Source organism: Pimephales promelas, chromosome 2 (genome assembly GCF_988280905.1).
Source record: "Pimephales promelas chromosome 2, fPimPro1.hap1.1, whole genome shotgun sequence".
Taxonomy (NCBI): domain Eukaryota; kingdom Metazoa; phylum Chordata; class Actinopteri; order Cypriniformes; family Leuciscidae; genus Pimephales; species Pimephales promelas.
Genome location: NC_142770.1, coordinates 24621541 through 24641871, shown reverse-complemented (window position 1 = coordinate 24641871; position 20331 = coordinate 24621541). Strand labels below are relative to the sequence as shown.

General features: G+C 40.0%; 2 protein-coding genes across 4 annotated transcripts in view; one reads left to right on the top strand and one right to left on the bottom strand.

Annotated features, from left to right (window-relative positions):
* lcor (ligand dependent nuclear receptor corepressor) overlaps window positions 1–14951 on the bottom strand; it is a 61217-nt gene extending 46266 nt beyond the window's left edge. For both annotated transcript variants that reach the window (XM_039657345.2, XM_039657346.2), the window contains exon 1: window positions 14764–14951. In XM_039657345.2, coding sequence (XP_039513279.1) covers window positions 14764–14860 — 97 coding nt within the window. In that variant the 5' untranslated portion in view covers window positions 14861–14951. The remainder of the gene's footprint in view (window positions 1–14763) is intronic.
* Window positions 1–20331, top strand: part of terf2ip (telomeric repeat binding factor 2, interacting protein) — a 123524-nt gene that overhangs the window by 55533 nt on the left and 47660 nt on the right. The window lies entirely within an intron of this gene.

Here is a 20331-nt window from a genome sequence, read left to right as displayed (position 1 = left end):
ATGTTTTGCTATATATTAGGACATGGCATCTGAGGACTATCTCTTATTTTTCTTTATTTCCAATTCAAGTTTAAGTAGAGCCAGACTGATTTATCGGCAGGCCGATATTATCGGCCGATATTAGGCATTTTCCAAACTATCGGTATCGGCAGTTATAATGGCCGATAAATTAATATTTCAAAAATAAAATAAAAACGGGCACTCTACACCGTCCCTGTTGGCAACACTCGTGTATAACACGCCACACATCCGGCAACCCGCTGATCCAGCCAGAGTCGGGCAGAGAGAACCAGTTATCCGCGAGTGAGATCATCGGTGAAGTATGTTCATGCTGAGTTGGTCACGAGACATACATTGCTTGAATAACAATTAAAAGAACTTCCCCATTAGTTCTCAATTTAGCATGAACAAAATTTGTGACTATCATGTCCAGTTTTGCTGCTGTTAAATAAGCCGAGAGTGAAGCCGAATTAGCTAGTAATAGTTACGTTACGTTGTTACAGTGTAATTGACTGACTGTCCTTTTAACTTTTAACGATGTGACTGAAGTATTTCTTTAATAGCGCGTGATAATTATAGCAATGAGATGTGTCATCTCTCCTTGGCCTGTTATATTGAAAATGTATGTTTTACAATTTGCAGTATGACGTTTTCCATTGTTAAATTATGGCTCATCATATGACTAGCTAACCACAAAGCTATCTAATGCCACTATCATCAGTCTGTTCTGTTGTGACAATAAAAGAAACAAGCTTCTTTTTAAAAATGCATTATCATAATATTTTAGTTAAAAAAAAAATATCGGTCGATATATCGGAATATCGGATTTTAAAACAAACAAATATTTGTATCGGTATCGGCCAGGCTCTAATCTTAAGCTAGCACGTTCGCAATCTTCAAAATTGGTGCTTTAAATCTCTTGACAAACTCAAAGATGTAAATAACATTTGTGTGTATTCTAAATAAAAGACACAGGTTGTACTGAATGTCAGATTGCTTTTCACACTTATGTGATAATAATTGGATTTGAACGAGCTCCTCCTGAACTTTGTCAATAAAACATCACAAGAAACTCAGCTTCTAACCGCAGACTGAGAGCTGACGTTCCAAACAAACAACTTTGCGATGCAGTTTGTGAATGTTCGTTGAGAGCGAAGTAAAAAAAAACAAACTAAAATAACGACTTTATTCAACTATTAATTTCTTTCTGTGTGGGCCTCGAGTGAGCTCACGTAGTGTTGTATGGGCTATGTGCACAATCGTAGTTTCGAACTTCCGCTTTTGTCAGAAGTCGGCGTATCAGTTTCCGGTCTACGACTGGTCATCCGCATCCACTAATAAACAAAGAAGATGAGTGCTGCTGTTGTACGAAAAAAAGAGTTCTTAAACACATCTAAGTTTCTAAGAACTGCAGTGGATCTAACGTCCGTTTCACACCCGTTTGCAGTGTGTGTTGCGGTGCAGGAGCATGCTGTTAGTGCGTTCACATATTATGATGCGTTTTACACAGTGAATATCTGATCCGCGGCTGTACAACAAACACATACTTAATATTTTTATTATTTTTTTGCGCGTCGCCCAAAATGTCTATTTTGTGCAGCCACTGCGCACAAAGGTTGGTGTTTATCAGGAAGCAGTAGAAGCTCAAATGACTGTTAGCGACTTGAAGCAGAGCAAGTGCCGCACAGCATTCTCCTACGCACCATGTAAACAGGTTAGGGCTGTCACTTTTCACTGGTGTGGTAAATATAACAGCAGCACAGCGATCGTTTCCACACTGAATCTATTTCTGCTGTGCTGCAAACGCTGGTGGTCAAAATGATAAAGATCGAACTGAAAATGTAGTAATTTCACCATAAATGCGTTTAATTAAATAAAATGAAGTAATCTCACCATAAATGCACATTTAATCAAGGAAAACTACAATTTACTTCAACCAGGTGACAGAATGAACAACACTCGTCTCGATCGTGGAGGTGGAAAAATAAGTTATTTGTGACATGCAAGATCTATTGTTTTAAAATTAAAATGCAAAAGAAAAGGCAAGTCGGCTCATTTTGTCAATTTCAAGTTTTAATTTAAATTATTTGCGATTTTAATATATATATATATATATATAACTGACTATCCAAAATGATCAGGCCCATTGCTGTACCTTGCCTCAATTCACTCAATAAAAACTTTAGCATTTTCCTTTTTGTCACTTTTGTTAACACTCAAAAATATGCAAATTCATGCAACATTTTAAGTATCAAAGCAATAGCCAAATTTAGACAACAAATATCACTTGACACCCCAACAGACTAGAATCTAAATAAAGTAAAAAGGCAGTAAATAAATAAATATTATTCAAAAATATATTCAAATCTCTTATGGATTGTTAAATGTCTAAATAATAATAAGTCTTTTGTCTAACCTAGTTAGAAACACTATGAAGATCATAAAAAATAAAGGATAAAAGCAGACTTTGCAGTCTTCCAGATAATTCTGTCCAATTACCTGAAATACATTGCTTTTCCAGCAACAACAACAAAACAAAGCATTCCTGCAACAAGGAACACGCTAGTGCACAAAACGCTGAGAAAAACACACCCGAGAGCTTCCCGCATCAGCTATTTGATTTTTCCCTTGTTCAATTCCAGCAAGAACATTGCAAGTGCAGAAGTGTTATTTGGAGAGGAGGTTAAACAATGTCACTCGGGCCCCTCTTGACCTAGATTGTGTTTGAATTCGAGTGCGGGAAAACTGTAAACCCGCAGCTGTGCTTTGAGGGACCGGCCAATCAAATGTAACCCTTCAGGACACCGGCCTTCCCTGACAGGACCTTTTAGGTCATCAAGCCCAAATTGCAGGGAATGTACATCTCGTACATGCACCGGTTGTCATAAAAACGAACTATTGGCTACGAAAGGCAATTTTAAGCTTTTGATGGTGGTGATTAGTGTCAAAAGCAATGTTTACTTGGCCATTAAGTACCAAATGTGAAGCATTAGGTTAAAGTAGATGTGGATTTAAGTCCACTGCAAAGCAGGTTATTTATAGGGTTAAGTGTTCACCAAAAAACTGTCTTTTTTTCTTCTTCCAAAAGCTGTTATTTTTGAAAGCATAGATCAATATAACACAATACGCTCTACATTAGTGAGTCACGACAAATGGTTTATTTTCAAGACTAGCATGTCAAACTGATGTGGTGAAACCCAAAGAACATCTGTAGCACATTTAAAAATATATATATTTCTTTGACAGAATTATTATTATTTTTTTTACATAAAAATGAGTTCCATTACACGAGAGTAGATGTTAACTTCATGCTGATTTGTACTCGACTTTCGCCAAGATAAGCACAAACTATGACGTAGCTTTACAATAAACTATGCTTCTCCATCCATATGGTGGAGTGACTCCCCTTCAGTCCTGCGTAAACGGCTGCAGTGTACTTGGGTCAGCACACGTGACATGATGACAGCAACTACAGTGTGGTCTCCCTAGTTCACCAGCACCACAACCGTCTAGATTGAGCCGAGTAGGGGACATCTCTATGGCCTTCAAGTGGGCACTGTCCTCAGTGTTTCATCGACTATCCCACGACACCTCAAGAGGGCTCGGCAGTGTCTCAGAGTCATCTCCCTCCATACCCCAGTCAACTCAGCCCAGCTTACTGACCTCTACATCCCTCCTGCTGCTGAGGTGGCTCCTTCCTCGTAGTTCACATGTGACCTAACCACAATCTCTCCGCAACCCAACTATACGCGCCAACCCGTTTGACTAAAGCTGTCGAGCCCCACTGTCTTCTTTAAAGTAGGTTCAGTGGCAACATTTCTGTATGGCATACTAGCTACCGCAAAACACCCCAGATAGCAAACTGACATTGAATCAACGTGGAAACGATGTTTCTCATGACATCGATTCGAAACAACGTTGATCTGGCATTGTTTTGCTCATCGAATTAACGTTGAACCAACAGATGCGCCATTGACGCAATTGGTTTGCTTTCCTAACGTTGAAACGATGTTGATTTCAAGTTGATTTTCTGTTAGTTTTGAAGAATGGTGCGTCTGACGTTGGTTCAACGTTCATTCGATGAGCAAAACAATGCCAGATCAACGCTGTTTCGATGTCATGTTTCAACGTTGATTCAATGTCAGTTTGCTATCTGTGACAATATCTGCCCAAACACCACCCCTCATTCAAGCAATATAAGCCGCTTTCCGACCAAGTAGTTACAGGAACTTAGTTATAGGAACTGTCCACTTCTAAACAGTTGTAAGAACTACTCTCCCCCGAACTCGGTTTTGCTGCTTGCGTTCACACTGACCAAGTGGCCATAGGAACTGGTAGGAGGGGTAACGCAAGCAATAGACGTAGCGCGGCCACATACAACAACAACAAACCAGCATGGAGGAGGTTAATAACAGAGAACGAACGGCGGCGTTTAAAGATTATGCTTGAGTTCTGTACAGACAAACACAAAAGACGAAGGCTCCAGCGTAATATGATATTAAGTAATATGATGGAAGAAGATAAAAGAGCTGAGCGCAGGAGGCAAACAAAACGACGATTAAGTTTAGCTAGCATTAGCAATTAGCTGGTTGAATGCGTTATGTTTGTCTTAATCCTCGTTGTAATGTTTTGCAAAAACACACAGCGTATGGCAGACAGCGCGCTACATGTTCCGTGTTGACAGTGGGCGTGACTTATAAGTTGAACCAATCAATGTAGACCTAGGGAAAGGGAACTAAAAAAGTCCTTGCTCTAGACTAGGTCCTGAAAGAAGGTCTGAGGAACTAAAAAATCCCCAATTTAGTCCGGTCGGCACACGAGAAAAAAAAGGTTATAGGAACGTTAGGTTCTAGGAACTGCAAAAATCACTCCGGTCGGAAAGCGGCTATACAGAGTAATTACTATGCAAACTATACAAATAAACCAAAAGACTCTTCGAGTTTTTCAAGAATTCTACAAAACCGTAGTGTGGCGGCCTGTACACAGCCAGCCAGAATCTGACGTCTCTGAGGAACCGGGTTGTAGAGTGTGCCACAAAACCTCGACAGCCCACTTCCACTGGATAAACCTGGACTCTCCAACCTTGCTGTTCTGTTTCAGTGGCCAGATGAGCATAGCGCAATTTCTTCCTCTCACATACTTCATCTACCGCATCCTCCCATGGCACTGTTAGCTCTATCAGTTGAGCAATGCGTGCTGATCCAGACCACAAAACAATATCTGGTCGTAAGTTAGTGGTGGCAATCTCAGCTGGTAAATTAAGCCGTTGATCAAGATCATCCAGCATCTTCCAGTCCCTGGCAGCTTCCAGTTGTCCTGGGCGAGAATTGGTGTTAACACCTTTTCTTGGTGGTTGCTCGCCTGGGCGGAGGAATATTGTCTTCTGCGTGTAATGTTTTGCTAGAACAGGTGGCAACTTATTGGTCTTACTACGCTTGCCTTCGAATGCTAAAGCGAAACATTGCAGTACTTGGTCATGGCGCCAAGTAAACCGACCTTGACTAATACCTTACATCCTGTCAGAATGTGCCTTAATGTGGCAGGTGATGAACACAAAGGATAAGAGGGATCCTCTCCGACACAGAGGTTTAGGTTCTGCGGTGATGGGAGGACATCATATGTTGACCTGATTAGGAAACTGATCCTACTCTCTTCCATTTTGCCAGCCCATCATGCGTTGTTCCCCACTCTCCCATCTAATCCAATATCGCTGCTTGGCCTGGGAAATGGCCTTTACACCTCATCCTCTCCTCCTGCTTTTGCACCTTGATGACTACCAGCTTTCTCTTTTGAGCTGGGCCTGCCTTGTGCCATATAGGAGGAGCTAAACTGAGGCCAGTACCCCCTCTTCCCTGCTGTACCTGTCCCACAATATCCCCAATTTGAAGGGCAGCCTTTGCCTCTACCACAGATTTCTTTGCTGACCACTTTCTACCAATTTTTAACACAGGGACTGCCTCCCTTACACATTTGTCACGTGACTACTAAGGTCATTTCCAGTCTGACCTTGGTAGACTTAAATAAAGAAACCTCGTACACAGTCAGCGGCCACAGCAACCTCGTCAGTAGCCCAAACTGAAAGCACCAGAGTTTTAGTTTGCCTGGAAGAGCACAGCTGTAGGCCCTTCCACTGCTTGTCATCTAACTTCTCCCTCTCGAACTGTATCCTTTAGATCCCCATTGTACCATCTACCAAGACTCTTTACTGGCTTCTCAGAAACTGTTGGTATTGCCTAACCATTAATGAAGAATGTTTTATCTGCTACCCTCTTATTTGTATAGCCCAAGGACAATCTGAGAATAAAAGTACTTACAAAAAAGGCATGGCCTTCATCGTGTGTATATTACATCGCCACTATTTTGCACCTGAACCTTGGATCAATAATATCCTCCTTCATTCTGTCTGTTCATTTAATAGGGTTGAGGGATGTAACAAAAGTGTGTCTATTTTTTTTATTTATTTTAGTATACTCTATACATACGATTTTTTCAACCATGCAGTCAATGTTGCCAAGTATGTTCAAAATGTTTAAACGCAGTACATAAAATACAGTTTTTCATAAGAAATCAAATCCCTCTAAAGGCGTGTAGTTCACCACCACCAAAAAAAATAAAAATAAAAATAGTAGTTCAAATGTTCTTTCTTCTGTGAAACATAAAAGAAGAAATCCTTCAGAATGCCCAAGCTGCTCTTTTCCATATGAAAGTGAATTGTCTTTATATGTTGTCTTAAAAGTGAATTGTGGAAATGTCCAGACTCTAAAAAATGCTAGGTTGTTTTAACCCAATTTTTGGTAAAACATGGACAAACTCAGCCATTGGGATACATTTTTAAATTACATTTTTATCCCAATGACTGTGTTTGTCCATATTTGACCCAAAATTGGGTTAAAACAACCCAGCATTTTTTAGAGTGCACTGTAAGTGTAAAAGAGCAGCTTGGACATTCTGTTAAATAACTCCCGACTACTTTTGGGGGGTGCCTACCTTTATATAGGCTATACTATACCTTTCAATAAGACATCAGAGAACATGTATCTATTGTATGGAAGTGTGCTAATTCAACAATACATGAGTGAAAGGAAAACTTCATCTCTCAAGTCAACATACAATGCAGGTGATGCGATACTCCATTCAAAAACACTCTTTCCCACAAATCAATCTGTGTTGAATCCTCCGGGTCCCTCCCAGGACAAATCAAAAACTACACATCTAAGACCTTTAAGTTAATGCAGAATTCAGAAAATGCTTGGTAAAAAAAGTAGGATTTAAAAATGATTTTTTTCCCAGTAATGCCCCAAAATTAAACTTAAAGCTATAAGATTTACCAAGACACTATCAAACTACCATGAAAATATCATTATTCAACCAAACAGCAATATACTGTATATATCCTATTGCAAAACACAAAACAACTCAAACTTCAGCAAATAACATCACTTCATACTCCCTATATCTGCTCAAATATTACTCTAGGTTATGTGGGTTTAATGAGATTTAATCTAGCTTGGGATAGGTAAAAAAAATAAAATAAAAAATAAAAAACGAGAAAAAGTAATAACTTGGCTGGAGAAATAATGCGATCCACTAAATTACTTTTAATCAGAACTGTGTGGAAAAATCCTAAACCATTTGCGAATATTAAAATTACCATGAAATAAATAGTTTTATAATAATAAAAATAATTCAGGATAGTTAATACGTAATTTTACTTGTGTAATACTGAACAATGGGATTCACAATTAACCCTCATTTAATAGCACAAAGACCCTGAAGACAATATTCAGATCATCAGAGTATAAAATCATCTCTATTCGGGAGGGGGGGATGTAATTGATATGAGATTTCAGCCCGCTCTTTTCTTATGATTTTCACATGGATTCTTGCTCTATGAGAAACAAAAGAAATCTTTGACGTGTTGGAATCCAGGTGGATGTAGGATTGATGGATTGATATAAACATAGAGCTCAGGGATGGGCAAAACTACACACTTGGAAACTCTCTCAGAACAGTTAATCACTTTTAAAGCACTAGATCAGGGGAATCCAAAACATACAATTCATTATTTTTACACACACAACCAGTCGACCATCGCAATTAGCAACCCATCCTTAATACATAATGCAATCATAACCCTAAAATACATGAAAATACTTTAACAATAACCTTAAAACTATTAAACAATGACATGAAGCTGCACAAGAAACAATAACAGTGGCTTTTACTTCACGATAGAGTGACTTTTGTTCTAAACTACTTTGCTAAAAGTGAAGCTAAAAATGTTTTTAGCATTTAGGAATTGTAAAACATTAAAACCTGAAAACTAGGCTGTGAATGGTTTATTTATTTGCTGAAAACATCGAGTATTGGGCAGCAAAAATAATGTCAAAATTCCTTCAGCCCTCACCCTAATCTAAACCCATTTCCAACACGGCGAATGTTAAGGGGGTTAAGGGGAGAAGTGGACGGAAAAAAGAAAAAGTGTAAACCATATGGCAGATTTTTTGACACACTTGGATTTACAGGGAGTTGTTTGGGCTAAAGGCAAAAATGAACTTCAGCACAGAGAGAGGAAGAGAGAAAATTTTGCTTATCTTGTCTTTACGGTTACTGGATATCAAAAAGAAACACTCCCAAGGTTCTTGCGCAAGAGGCTGTTAAATAATGTTTGACTTTATCAAATCAAAGGATTCGCTCACCTAGAAACTTTTGGGAATTTAGGGGAAAACACGCCTTGTGTTCAACAACAAATGTGTTCAAAATGAAATACTCTTTTACATGTTAAAGACTTATTTTACAATTATTATTAATTTGCATCTGACATCCAAACTAGCAACTGATCTACTAAAAGCACAGTGTGTAAGTTTTGCCGCCAGAGGTCGCTTACTCAAAACAATAACAAAGGCGTAGCTTGATTGCGGAGTGAATGAGCGTGAAATCATGGGAGTTGACGTCTTCACTTTCACAATGACTAAATTCGATGAATAAATTCACATTATTTCCGAATTGCTACTCACACTGGCCGTTTTATTTGGCAAATTAAAATGGTGGAGTAACGCAGTGGTGTTTGACTTGGTCAAAACAATCGTACTAAAATACATTTGAGTGAGAGTGTGTTGAATAAAACAATGATTAGTTTTCTGTCAATTCATCCAATCTAGAGCCCGACCGATAAAGGATTTTGAAGGCCGATACAAATATTTGTTGGTTTTAAAATCCGATATTCCGATATATCGGCCGATTTTTTTTATTTTTTTTTTAACTAAAATAATATAATAATGCATTTTAAAAAAGAAACTTGTTTCTTTTATTGTCACATCAGAACAGACAAATGATAGTGGCATTAGATAGCTTTGTGGTTAGCTAGTCATATGATGAGCCATAATTTAACAATGGAAAACGTCATACTGCAAATTGTAAAACATACATTTTCAATATAACAGGCCAAGGAGAGATGATACGTCTCATTGCTATAATTATCACGCGGTATTAAAGAAATACTTCAGTCACATTGTCAAAAGTTAAAAGAACAGTCAGTCAATTACACTGTAACAACGTAACGTAACTATTACTAGCTAATTCCGCTTCACTCTCGGCTGGACATGATAGTCACAAATTTTGTCATGCTTATTTGGGTTAAGAGAACTGATGGGGATGTTCTTTTAATTGTTATTCAAGCAATGTATGTCTCGTGACCAACTCAACGAGTGTTGCCCCTCTGGTGGACAAACTATACAACTCCAACACTCATGACATGGTTTAAGCATGTTGTGTTCGTTTTTTTTTTATTTTTGAAATATTCATTTATCGGCCATTATAACTGCCCATACCGATAGTTTGGAAAATACCTAATATCGGCCGATAATATCGGCCTGCCGATAAATCGGTCTGGCTCTAATCCAATCAGTTGCTATAAAAAACAATATTTACTAAAGCGTCTTTGGTTTTTCAATGATTTCTACGGAAATCTAGGACAATGCGGATATGAGATAATTTAGATGAAACATAACACTGTTCTAGTGGTTTAGTGAATCCAAAAATCGTACATATTGTGCCTTTAATCAAAAAAATCACTTTGTACATGACCACCAAAAAAAAAAAGATGAATAGGATTTGCATGAAATGAGGAGTCAGAAAAGTCAGAATTGGGACAAAGTACGGATTTAATCTAGATGTCCTCTGACAGAATGAGAATCCCTGGGGTTTTAAAGGAAATAATAATGGAAAAAGACTTCCCAGATGTCAAAATACTTAGGCATATTTAAGATCTGAACTGTTGAGAAAAATCCTGTGGAAAAACCAAAAGTATTATCTCTGTGGGAGAGTAGTGCTAGTACATTTAAAGTAGTTTACATGGTTTAGTGAAACCCTGACAGCTTCAAAGCTGTAAACTCGAGAACACACGCCGCATGCTGAAATCATGAGGACTCAATGTTTTAGTTCCTTACACTGTAAAAAAAATATTTTCAAGATTTGTTATCACATTTTTTTCTTTTGTCAAATCAGCTTAAATAATTGATTTAGTTCAGACAACTTATTATTTTAAGTTTCTGATGATTAAATCTCACTTTTTCCAGTTCAATCTACTTAAAATTTTAAGACAACCAGGTTACTTAATTTTTTAAGTTAAACTAACAATATTTTTTACAGTGTAGTAAAATAATCACAGTTATTATAAACCAGTCTTTTATTTGGTCATCTTAAAAAAATGACTTATTTTAACTTAAGTGCAATGCAACCTATCAGTAAATGTATGTTTCATTGAATAAAATGCTAAATGCAACAAACCTAGGATTTATGGAGCATAACTATCCCTATATTACCCCTATATGTAGCATCTCATCATCCCCACAGAGAAAAAGATCCATACATAATTCAAATGACAATTATATTTTTTTTATCAATTTAAAATGTTGTTGATTTTCAGCAGTGGTCAAAACGAACGCAACTTGAATCAATGCACCTTCTCGCAGCCTACATACCAATTAAATCTGCTGGAAACTGTCGTCAAATAGCTCCAGACGCTTCTTTAACAACCTCTTCAGTTGGGGGTGGATGTTCAAGAGCTGCTAGAAACCTATCACGGTCAAGCTAGAAAAATAAAGGCATAAAGTCGCTCTCAATATGTGCCGAAACCATTCTCAAACCACCAAAATCAAAATGCAGCCATGAATATCAACCAATAATATATCTGAAGAACTACAGGAACTTGAAAAAGCACTGGTATGTTATCTAGTATGGACTAGACCCAGGCATTGATAAAATGTCAAAGCAATATCCAAAATAGCCCTATATCTGAGAGAAATGTTGCAAGAAACATAATTGGCCATAAGGTTGTTGCTGATCTTTGATGAAAAGAGAGGGAAGGCGGACGCATAGGGAAGCTTTCGAAGAGAGAGGGGGAGGTAGATGATGACTAGAGATAAAAATAAAAAGTGACATTTTTCCTGATGGTAATGGTTCTCACAGCAAGCAGCTTTGACCTTCAGTTTTGTTTGAATTTGTGACGCTCTCGAGCATGACACCAAATGTGTGCCGACAAATTCACACAGAAAGAGTCCGAAAAGCCAGGGCAAGCCAAGGTTAGGTTTGGCACTGGAGCGTCGGGTCCGTGTATGGATAAACTGTTTGCCGGGGGTGAAAATAAACAGCGGATGGAATGAATTTTGGCTTGTTAAAACACAGGCACCTTAACTAAATGAAACATCCATGACAGACCTCCGAATCCTATCCAGGGGTCTCATAATAGACTGTTACTTGAAGTAAATGAAATCATAAAATGAATGTAAATAGCAGTTATGATGATAAATTCAATGTTGGTCATTTTTATGATTATCAAGAGTGAGGTTATTAACCATTTTAGGCAATCAGTTTGAGAACCACTGCTGTACCCATTATGCAAGGCTGTATAAAAGTTACCAATAACAAACAGGAAAAGCTAGCCAGTAGGAAACACAATACTCCATGTAACATTACAGAGGGAGATTTAGTATCAGACTACAAACAGAAACGGAAAAAGAAGTGCATGATATAATATGATACCGACGGTCCAAATTCACCATCATACTAACTGGTTTGCAATGAAAAAAAATCGTGTTTCTAAACGCTGCAACTTCTATCAATGCAGGAATGCAGGACGGTAGAGTTTGGATTTTGGGACTTTGACCCTGGAAAAAAAAAAAAGTTTGAGGAAATGATTTATGATGCTCCCTAAAGCGTTATCAACAGAAAACTCTTGTCATGAAGGTGTGAATCAACTTTTACACACTTCTAGATTTCAGAAATATGGTGGGAGATTAATGGCTTTGGTTACTTTTTACCTCTAAAACACATGATAAAGCTAAGCTCTCGTTATGAATTCGCAGCAAAATTTGCAATAGGCTAAGCCCAAAATATTCAGCTTGGATTTCCTCAAAATGTACTTGGACTTAATCTCGTATGATGGACAGAAGAATAACTACACAGCACAGCAAGACACAAGAAGCAACAAATTTTTATGCCTAAAACAGCAATTACATTTAAAATAGAGTTCCCACACAATAACATAGTCATTGGATTTTTTTTAAACTCAGAGATTGTACTCTCAAAGAAACAATCTTATACAATGTAATATTTTTGAGCAGAACATAACAGGAAAAAATATATATTAACTATAGAAATTTCCATGATTTGTAAGGTAATAATTAAAGGGATGGTTCACCCAAAAATGAAAATGATCCTATAATTTCTTCACCCTCAAGCCATGCTAGGTGAATATGACTTCATTATTTCAACCGAACACAATCGGAGTTATATTAAAAAACATTCAAGCTTTATACTGTAATAGAAGTAACGCCTGAGATTATGAATATGAAGCATCATAAAAATAATATATACGACTCCAGAGGGTTAATCAAGGTTTTTGTAAGAAAAATATAATCCGGTAACACTTCCGAGTTTGTCAATATATCATGCGTCGGGTCAATCATCTGCCGTTACCAGTCTCAGCGGTCTGGAAGCCAGTGATTATATTGTATAAAGTTATTATATGGATATCTTTCCTACAAAAACGCATAGCTGTGCTTCAAGAAGGCCTTTATTACCCCCCTGGAGCCGTATTACTTTTATGATGGATGATGGATGTGCTTTTTTGGGCTTTTGGCTGAAAGAAGAAAGTCATACACCTGGCTTGGGGGTAAGGAAATCATGGGATGAACTATCTTTTGGATGAACCAACCCTTTAATGGCTCACTGCCAAATATCTTTCATATTTAAGAAAAGAAGAGTAATGAATCCAACCAACATAACCTCAGTGCCTTGATACTTCCTGAAACAGGCATTTCGATACAGATTGGTAGTTTTTTTCCACATATCTAAGCAGGTTTCACTAACACAAGCCATCTTCGATAATAAAACACATTTTAAACACAATAGTGCATCATATGAGCAAAGTTGACACAATGAAAGCTTTACCATTCACATCTGTGACATCTAAAATGTATTTGTAGCGTCATATAATATCTTAAGCAACATTATAATCAGACTTTGTGCGGTTCACTGTGTCGTTGAAATACATTGTTTTGGTTGATAAAGAGTGACCAACATCTACTCAAAAGCTGCAGTTAACAGATGCCAAAAAGCCAAGGGTTTGCTGTCTGACATTAAAAGGGAGATTAACACAAATCTAGGGTTAAAAACGAGGAAACCTCGTGGTTAAAACTCAATAGATAATCTCCCAATAACATCAGATACGGCGATTTAAAGGGATTAAACATAGCTAATGAAGCATTAGATTTAGGGGGAGGGGCGTGAAACCAATATTTTCCATTATATTTTTGGAAATGAAAAACAAATACGAGTGAATAACACTTTGGAACGGGACTCGTGGGTTCGTAAAAAACAAATAATGTTGTTATTTGTATGACATTTTGGCTACACTGCTATGTCTCGTTCGGACAAAGCGAGCAATCGATTAACGAAAAAAAAAAAAAAAAAAAACACACACAGACATCAAAACTGACTCAAATAACAGAGCGTGTATATTCGCCCAAAAATCTTCAGATTAAGATCAAGGGTTATATTAAAATGCTCAGTATAGTAAGAACTGGTCTTGACAAGGCCGCGATAACAACTATGCAATATGCGCAGTGTCATTTTCTTTGTCAACCCCCCACCTTCCCCTAAAATACAAAATTATTTTCTGACATTTCCCCATTGCAGCAAAGCGCGCTCCCCCAGCGCCTATATGATTTGAGGGAAGGGAGGACGCGCGCGCAGCAGCATGACAGTGGGGCGGGGACGCGCACAGCCCTCCCCCCAACCCCAAATAATACAGTAGCCTACAATAAAACAGGGAGCGCGCACACTGGCAAAAGGAACGCATTTGATTGGTCAATGCACAATTCCCTCTGTACACGTAACACGCCCTGCTTACAATAAATAAACATCGCCCAAATTTTCTTAAAAAAAAAAAATAACTTGGAGAAATAACGTCGGGGTGAAAACACTAACTATTACACAGTGAAATAAAAACAATGTGCACTTGACACACATTATTGCTCATAATACGGCCGCATAACTAAACTCATAACTGCGATTTTTTTTTTTATAAGGTCCAGCGGGTGGTGGGCGCCTATGAGAAAAAATCGTTGCGAGACAAAAAAAAGCCGCTTCGCTCGCTGCTATAGGCAATTGATTTCCACTAGTCCCCTACACCAAATATACACATTCACGGAACGTGAAGCTGTACTGGACAATTCTGCATGTTAGGTTAAACGAGCTTACCTACACAGTGAATGAGTTTATGCCGCCACGAATCAAGTTCCTGCCGAAAGCCGCGCCTCTCGATCGTGCATTGCTGCCTTCTGCACAGACTCGCCATTTTCTATCGGCCCCTCCCGCGGGCGCGCACCTTCTACTGGGAGCTTCCCAGAGTCGACGTCATCAGTCCCCCTCTCTCTCTCTCTCTCTCTCTCTCTCTCTCTCTCTCTCTCTCTCTCTCTCTCTCTCTCTCTCTCTCTCTCTCTCTCTCTCTCTCTCAGTGGGAAGGGCTGGAGGGGGGGTCTTCACTGCTGCAGCACTCTTCTGACATGTCCCTCCCACATCCAAATCTTATTCAGCCTATGCCTAAGCTTGTGATGACTTCATTTAAAAATTGTCTGTTATCATATGTTAATACTTATATGATCCTTGTCATTTATATTGTGTATTTCATATGTTGATAAATAATATATAAAACATTATTCATTATTTTAATAATAGCCTGGATAAAAAATGTCAAATAATTTACATTACAGAAACATAATTGAATTATTAGATTTATACTAGTCTCTCTGAGGAATGTTTAATGCGTTAAAGGAAAAAAGACTGGTCAGACTTTTGTTCATCTTCTGAACAAAAATGAAGATCTTTTTGATTAAATCTGAGAGATTTCAAACGTGCTGCGTAAAACAAGTAAAGACATTCCTCTCGTTTAAAACCAAGAATGAACCTTAGAGAAGCTAAAAAGTACTGCGTAACACGAGAATGAACCTCATTGGTTCTTGCTGAAGCTCAAACGTGCTGCGTAACACAAGAATGAACCTCATTGGTTCTTGCAGAAGCTCAAACGTGCTGCGTAACACAAGAATGAACCTCAATGGTTCTTGCTGAAGCTCAAACGTGCTGCGTAACACAAGAATGAACCTCATTGGTTCTTGCTGAAGCTCAAACGTGCTGCGTAACACAAGAATGAACCTCATTGGTTCTTGCTGAAGCTCTAACGTGCTGCGTATCACAAGAATGAACCTCATTGGTTCTTGCAGAAGCTCAAACGTGATGCGTAACACGAGAATGAACCTCATTGGTTCTTGCAGAAGCTCAAACGTGCTGCGTAACATGAGAATGAACCTCATTGGCTCTTGCTGAAGCTCAAACGTGCTGCGTAACACGAGAATGAACCTCATTGGTTCTTGCTGAAGCTTAAACGTGCTGGGTAACACGAGAATGAACCTCATTGGTTCTTGCTGAAGCTTAAACGTGCTGCGTAACACGAGAACGAACCTCATTGGTTCTTGCAGAAGCTCAAACGTGCTGCGTAACATGAGAATGAACCTCATTGGCTCTTGCTGAAGCTCAAACGTGCTGCGTAACACAAGAATGAACCTCATTGGTTCTTGCTGAAGCTTAAACGTGCTGGGTAACACGAGAATGAACCTCATTGGTTCTTGCAGAAGCTCAAACGTGCTGCGTAACACAAGAATGAACCTCATTGGCTCTTGCTGAAGCTCAAACGTGCTGCGTAACACAAGAATGAACCTCATTGGTTCTTGCTGAAGCTTAAACGTGCTGGGTAACACGAGAATGAACCTCATTGGTTCTTGCAGAAGCTCAAACGTGCTGCGTAACACAAGAATGAACCTCATTGGCTCTTGCTGCAGCTCAAACGTGCTGCGTAACACAAGAATGAACCTCATTGGTTCTTGCAGAAGCTCAAACGTGCTGCGTAACACAAGAATGAACCTCATTGGCTCTTGCTGAAGCTCAAACGTGATGCGTAACACGAGAATGAACCTCATTGGTTCTTGCAGAAGCTCAAACGTGCTGCGTAACATGAGAATGAACCTCATTGGCTCTTGCTGAAGCTTAAACGTGCTGCGTAACACGAGAATGAACCTCATTGGTTCTTGCAGAAGCTCAAACGTGCTGCGTAACACGAGAATGATCCTCATTGGTTCTTGCAGAAGCTCAAACGTGCTGCGTAACACAAGAATGAACCTCATTGGCTCTTGCTGAAGCTCAAACGTGCTGCGTAACACGAGAATGAACCTCATTGGTTCTTGCTGAAGCTTAAACGTGCTGGGTAACACGAGAATGAACCTCATTGGTTCTTGCTGAAGCTTAAACGTGCTGCGTAACACGAGAACGAACCTCATTGGTTCTTGCAGAAGCTCAAACGTGCTGCGTAACATGAGAATGAACCTCATTGGCTCTTGCTGAAGCTCAAACGTGCTGCGTAACACGAGAATGAACCTCATTGGTTCTAGCTGAAGCTTAAACGTGCTGGGTAACACGAGAATGAACCTCATTGGTTCTTGCAGAAGCTCAAACGTGCTGCGTAACACAAGAATGAACCTCATTGGCTCTTGCTGAAGCTCAAACGTGCTGCGTAACACAAGAATGAACCTCATTGGTTCTTGCAGAAGCTCAAACGTGCTGCGTAACACAAGAATGAACCTCATTGGCTCTTGCTGAAGCTCAAACGTGATGCGTAACACGAGAATGAACCTCATTGGTTCTTGCAGAAGCTCAAACGTGCTGCGTAACATGAGAATGAACCTCATTGGCTCTTGCTGAAGCTTAAACGTGCTGCGTAACACGAGAATGAACCTCATTGGTTCTTGCAGAAGCTCAAACGTGCTGCGTAACACGAGAATGATCCTCATTGGTTCTTGCAGAAGCTCAAACGTGCTGCGTAACATGAGAATGAACCTCATTGGTTCTTGCAGAAGCTCAAACGTGCTGCGTAACACAAGAATGAACCTCATTGGCTCTTGCTGAAGCTCAAACGTGCTGCGTAACATGAGAATGAACCTCATTGGTTCTTGCAGAAGCTCAAACGTGCTGCGTAACACAAGAATGAACCTCATTGGCTCTTGCTGAAGCTCAAACGTGATGCGTAACACGAGAATGAACCTCATTGGTTCTTGCAGAAGCTCAAACGTGCTGCGTAACACGAGAATGAACCTCATTTGTTCTTGCAGAAGCTCAAACGTGCTGCGTAACATGAGAATGAACCTCATTGGTTCTTGCAGAAGCTCAAACGTGCTGCGTAACACAAGAATGAACCTCATTGGCTCTTGCTGAAGCTCAAACGTGATGCGTAACACGAGAATGAACCTCATTGGTTCTTGCAGAAGCTCAAACGTGCTGCGTAACACGAGAATGATCCTCATTGGTTCTTGCTGAAGCTTAAACGTGCTGCGTAAGACGAGAATGAACCTCATTGGTTCTTGCAGAAGCTCAAACGTGCTGCGTAACACGAGAATGAACCTCATTGGTTCTTGCAGAAGCTCAAACGTGCTGCGTAACACGAGAATGAACCTCATTGGCTCTTGCTGAAGCTCAAACGTGCTGCGTAACACAAGAATGAACCTCATTGGTTCTTGCAGAAGCTCAAACGTGCTGCGTAAGACGAGAATGAACCTCATTGGTTCTTGCAGAAGCTCAAACGTGCTGCGTAACACGAGAATGAACCTCATTGGCTCTTGCTGAAGCTCAAACGTGCTGCGTAACACAAGAATGAACCTCATTGGTTCTTGCAGAAGCTCAAACGTGCTGCGTAAGACGAGAATGAACCTCATTGGTTCTTGCAGAAGCTCAAACGTGCTGCGTAACACGAGAATGAACCTCATTGGTTCTTGCAGAAGCTCAAACGTGCTGCGTAACACGAGAATGAACCTCATTGGCTCTTGCTGAAGCTCAAACGTGCTGCGTAACTCGAGAATGAACCTCAATGGTTCTTGCTGAAGCTCAAACGTGCTGCGTAAGACGAGAACGAACCTCATTGGTTCTTGCTGAAGCTCAAACGTGCTGCATAACACGAGAATGAACCTCATTGGTTCTTGCAGAAGCTCAAACGTGCTGCGTAAGACGAGAACGAACCTCATTGGTTCTTGCTGAAGCTCAAACGTGCTGCGTAACACGAGAATGAACCTCATTGGCTCTTGCTGAAGCTCGAACGTGCTGCGTAACACAAGAATGAACCTCATTGGTTCTTGCAGAAGCTCAAACGTGCTGCGTAAGACGAGAATGAACCTCATTGGTTCTTGCAGAAGCTCAAACGTGCTGCGTAAGACGAGAACGAACCTCATTGGTTCTTGCTGAAGCTCAAACGTGCTGCGTAACACGAGAATGAACCTCATTGGTTCTTGCAGAAGCTCAAACGTGCTGCGTAAGACGAGAACGAACCTCATTGGTTCTTGCTGAAGCTCAAACGTGCTGCGTAACACGAGAATGAACCTCATTGGCTCTTGCTGAAGCTCGAACGTGCTGCGTAACACAAGAATGAACCTCATTGGTTCTTGCAGAAGCTCAAACGTGCTGCGTAACACAAGAATGAACCTCATTGGTTCTTGCAGAAGCTCAAACGTGCTGCGTAACACGAGAATGAACCTCATTGGTTCTTGCTGAAGCTCAAACGTGCTGCGTAACACAAGAATGAACCTCATTGGTTCTTGCAGAAGCTCAAACGTGCTGCGTAACACAAGAATGAACCTCATTGGTTCTTGCAGAAGCTCAAACGTGCTGCGTAACACGAGAATGAACCTCATTGGTTCTTGCAGAAGCTCAAACGTGCTGCGTAACACGAGAATGAACCTTATTGGTTCTTGCAGAAGCTCAAACGTGCTGCGTAACACGAGAATGAACCTCATTGGTTCTTGCAGAAGCTCAAACGTGCTGCGTAACATGAGAATGAACCTCATTGGCTCTTGCTGAAGCTCAAACGTGCTGCGTAACATGAGAACGAACCTCATTGGTTCTTGTAGAAGCTCAAACGTGCTGCGTAACACGAGAACGAACCTCATTGGTTCTTCCAGAAGCTCAAACATGCTGCGTAACACGAGAATAAACCTCATTGGTTCTTGCAGAAGCTCAAACGTGATGCGTAACACGAGAATGAACCTCATTGGTTCTTGTAGAAGCTCAAACGTGCTGCGTAACACGAGAATGAACCTCATTGGTTCTTGCTGAAGATCAAACGTGCTGCGTAACACGAGAATGAACCTCATTGGTTCTTGCTGAAGATCAAACGTGCTGCATAACACGAGAATGAACCTCATTGGTTCTTACAGAAGCTCAAACGTGCTGCGTAACACAAGAATGAACCTCATTGGTTCTTGTAGAAGCTCAAACGTGCTGTGTAATACGAGAATGAACCTCATTGGTTCTTGCTGAAGCTCAAACGTGCTGCGTAACACGAGAATGAACCTCATTGGTTCTTGCAGAAGCTCAAACGTGCTGCGTAACACGAGAATGAACCTCATTGGTTCTTGCAGAAGCTCAAACGTGCTGCGTAACACGAGAATGAACCTCATTGGCTCTTGCTGAAGCTCAAACGTGCTGCGTAACACAAGAATGAACCTCATTGGTTCTTGCAGAAGCTCAAACGTGCTGCGTAAGACGAGAATGAACCTCATTGGTTCTTGCAGAAGCTCAAACGTGCTGCGTAACACGAGAATGAACCTCATTGGCTCTTGCTGAAGCTCAAACGTGCTGCGTAACACAAGAATGAACCTCATTGGTTCTTGCAGAAGCTCAAACGTGCTGCGTAAGACGAGAATGAACCTCATTGGTTCTTGCAGAAGCTCAAAC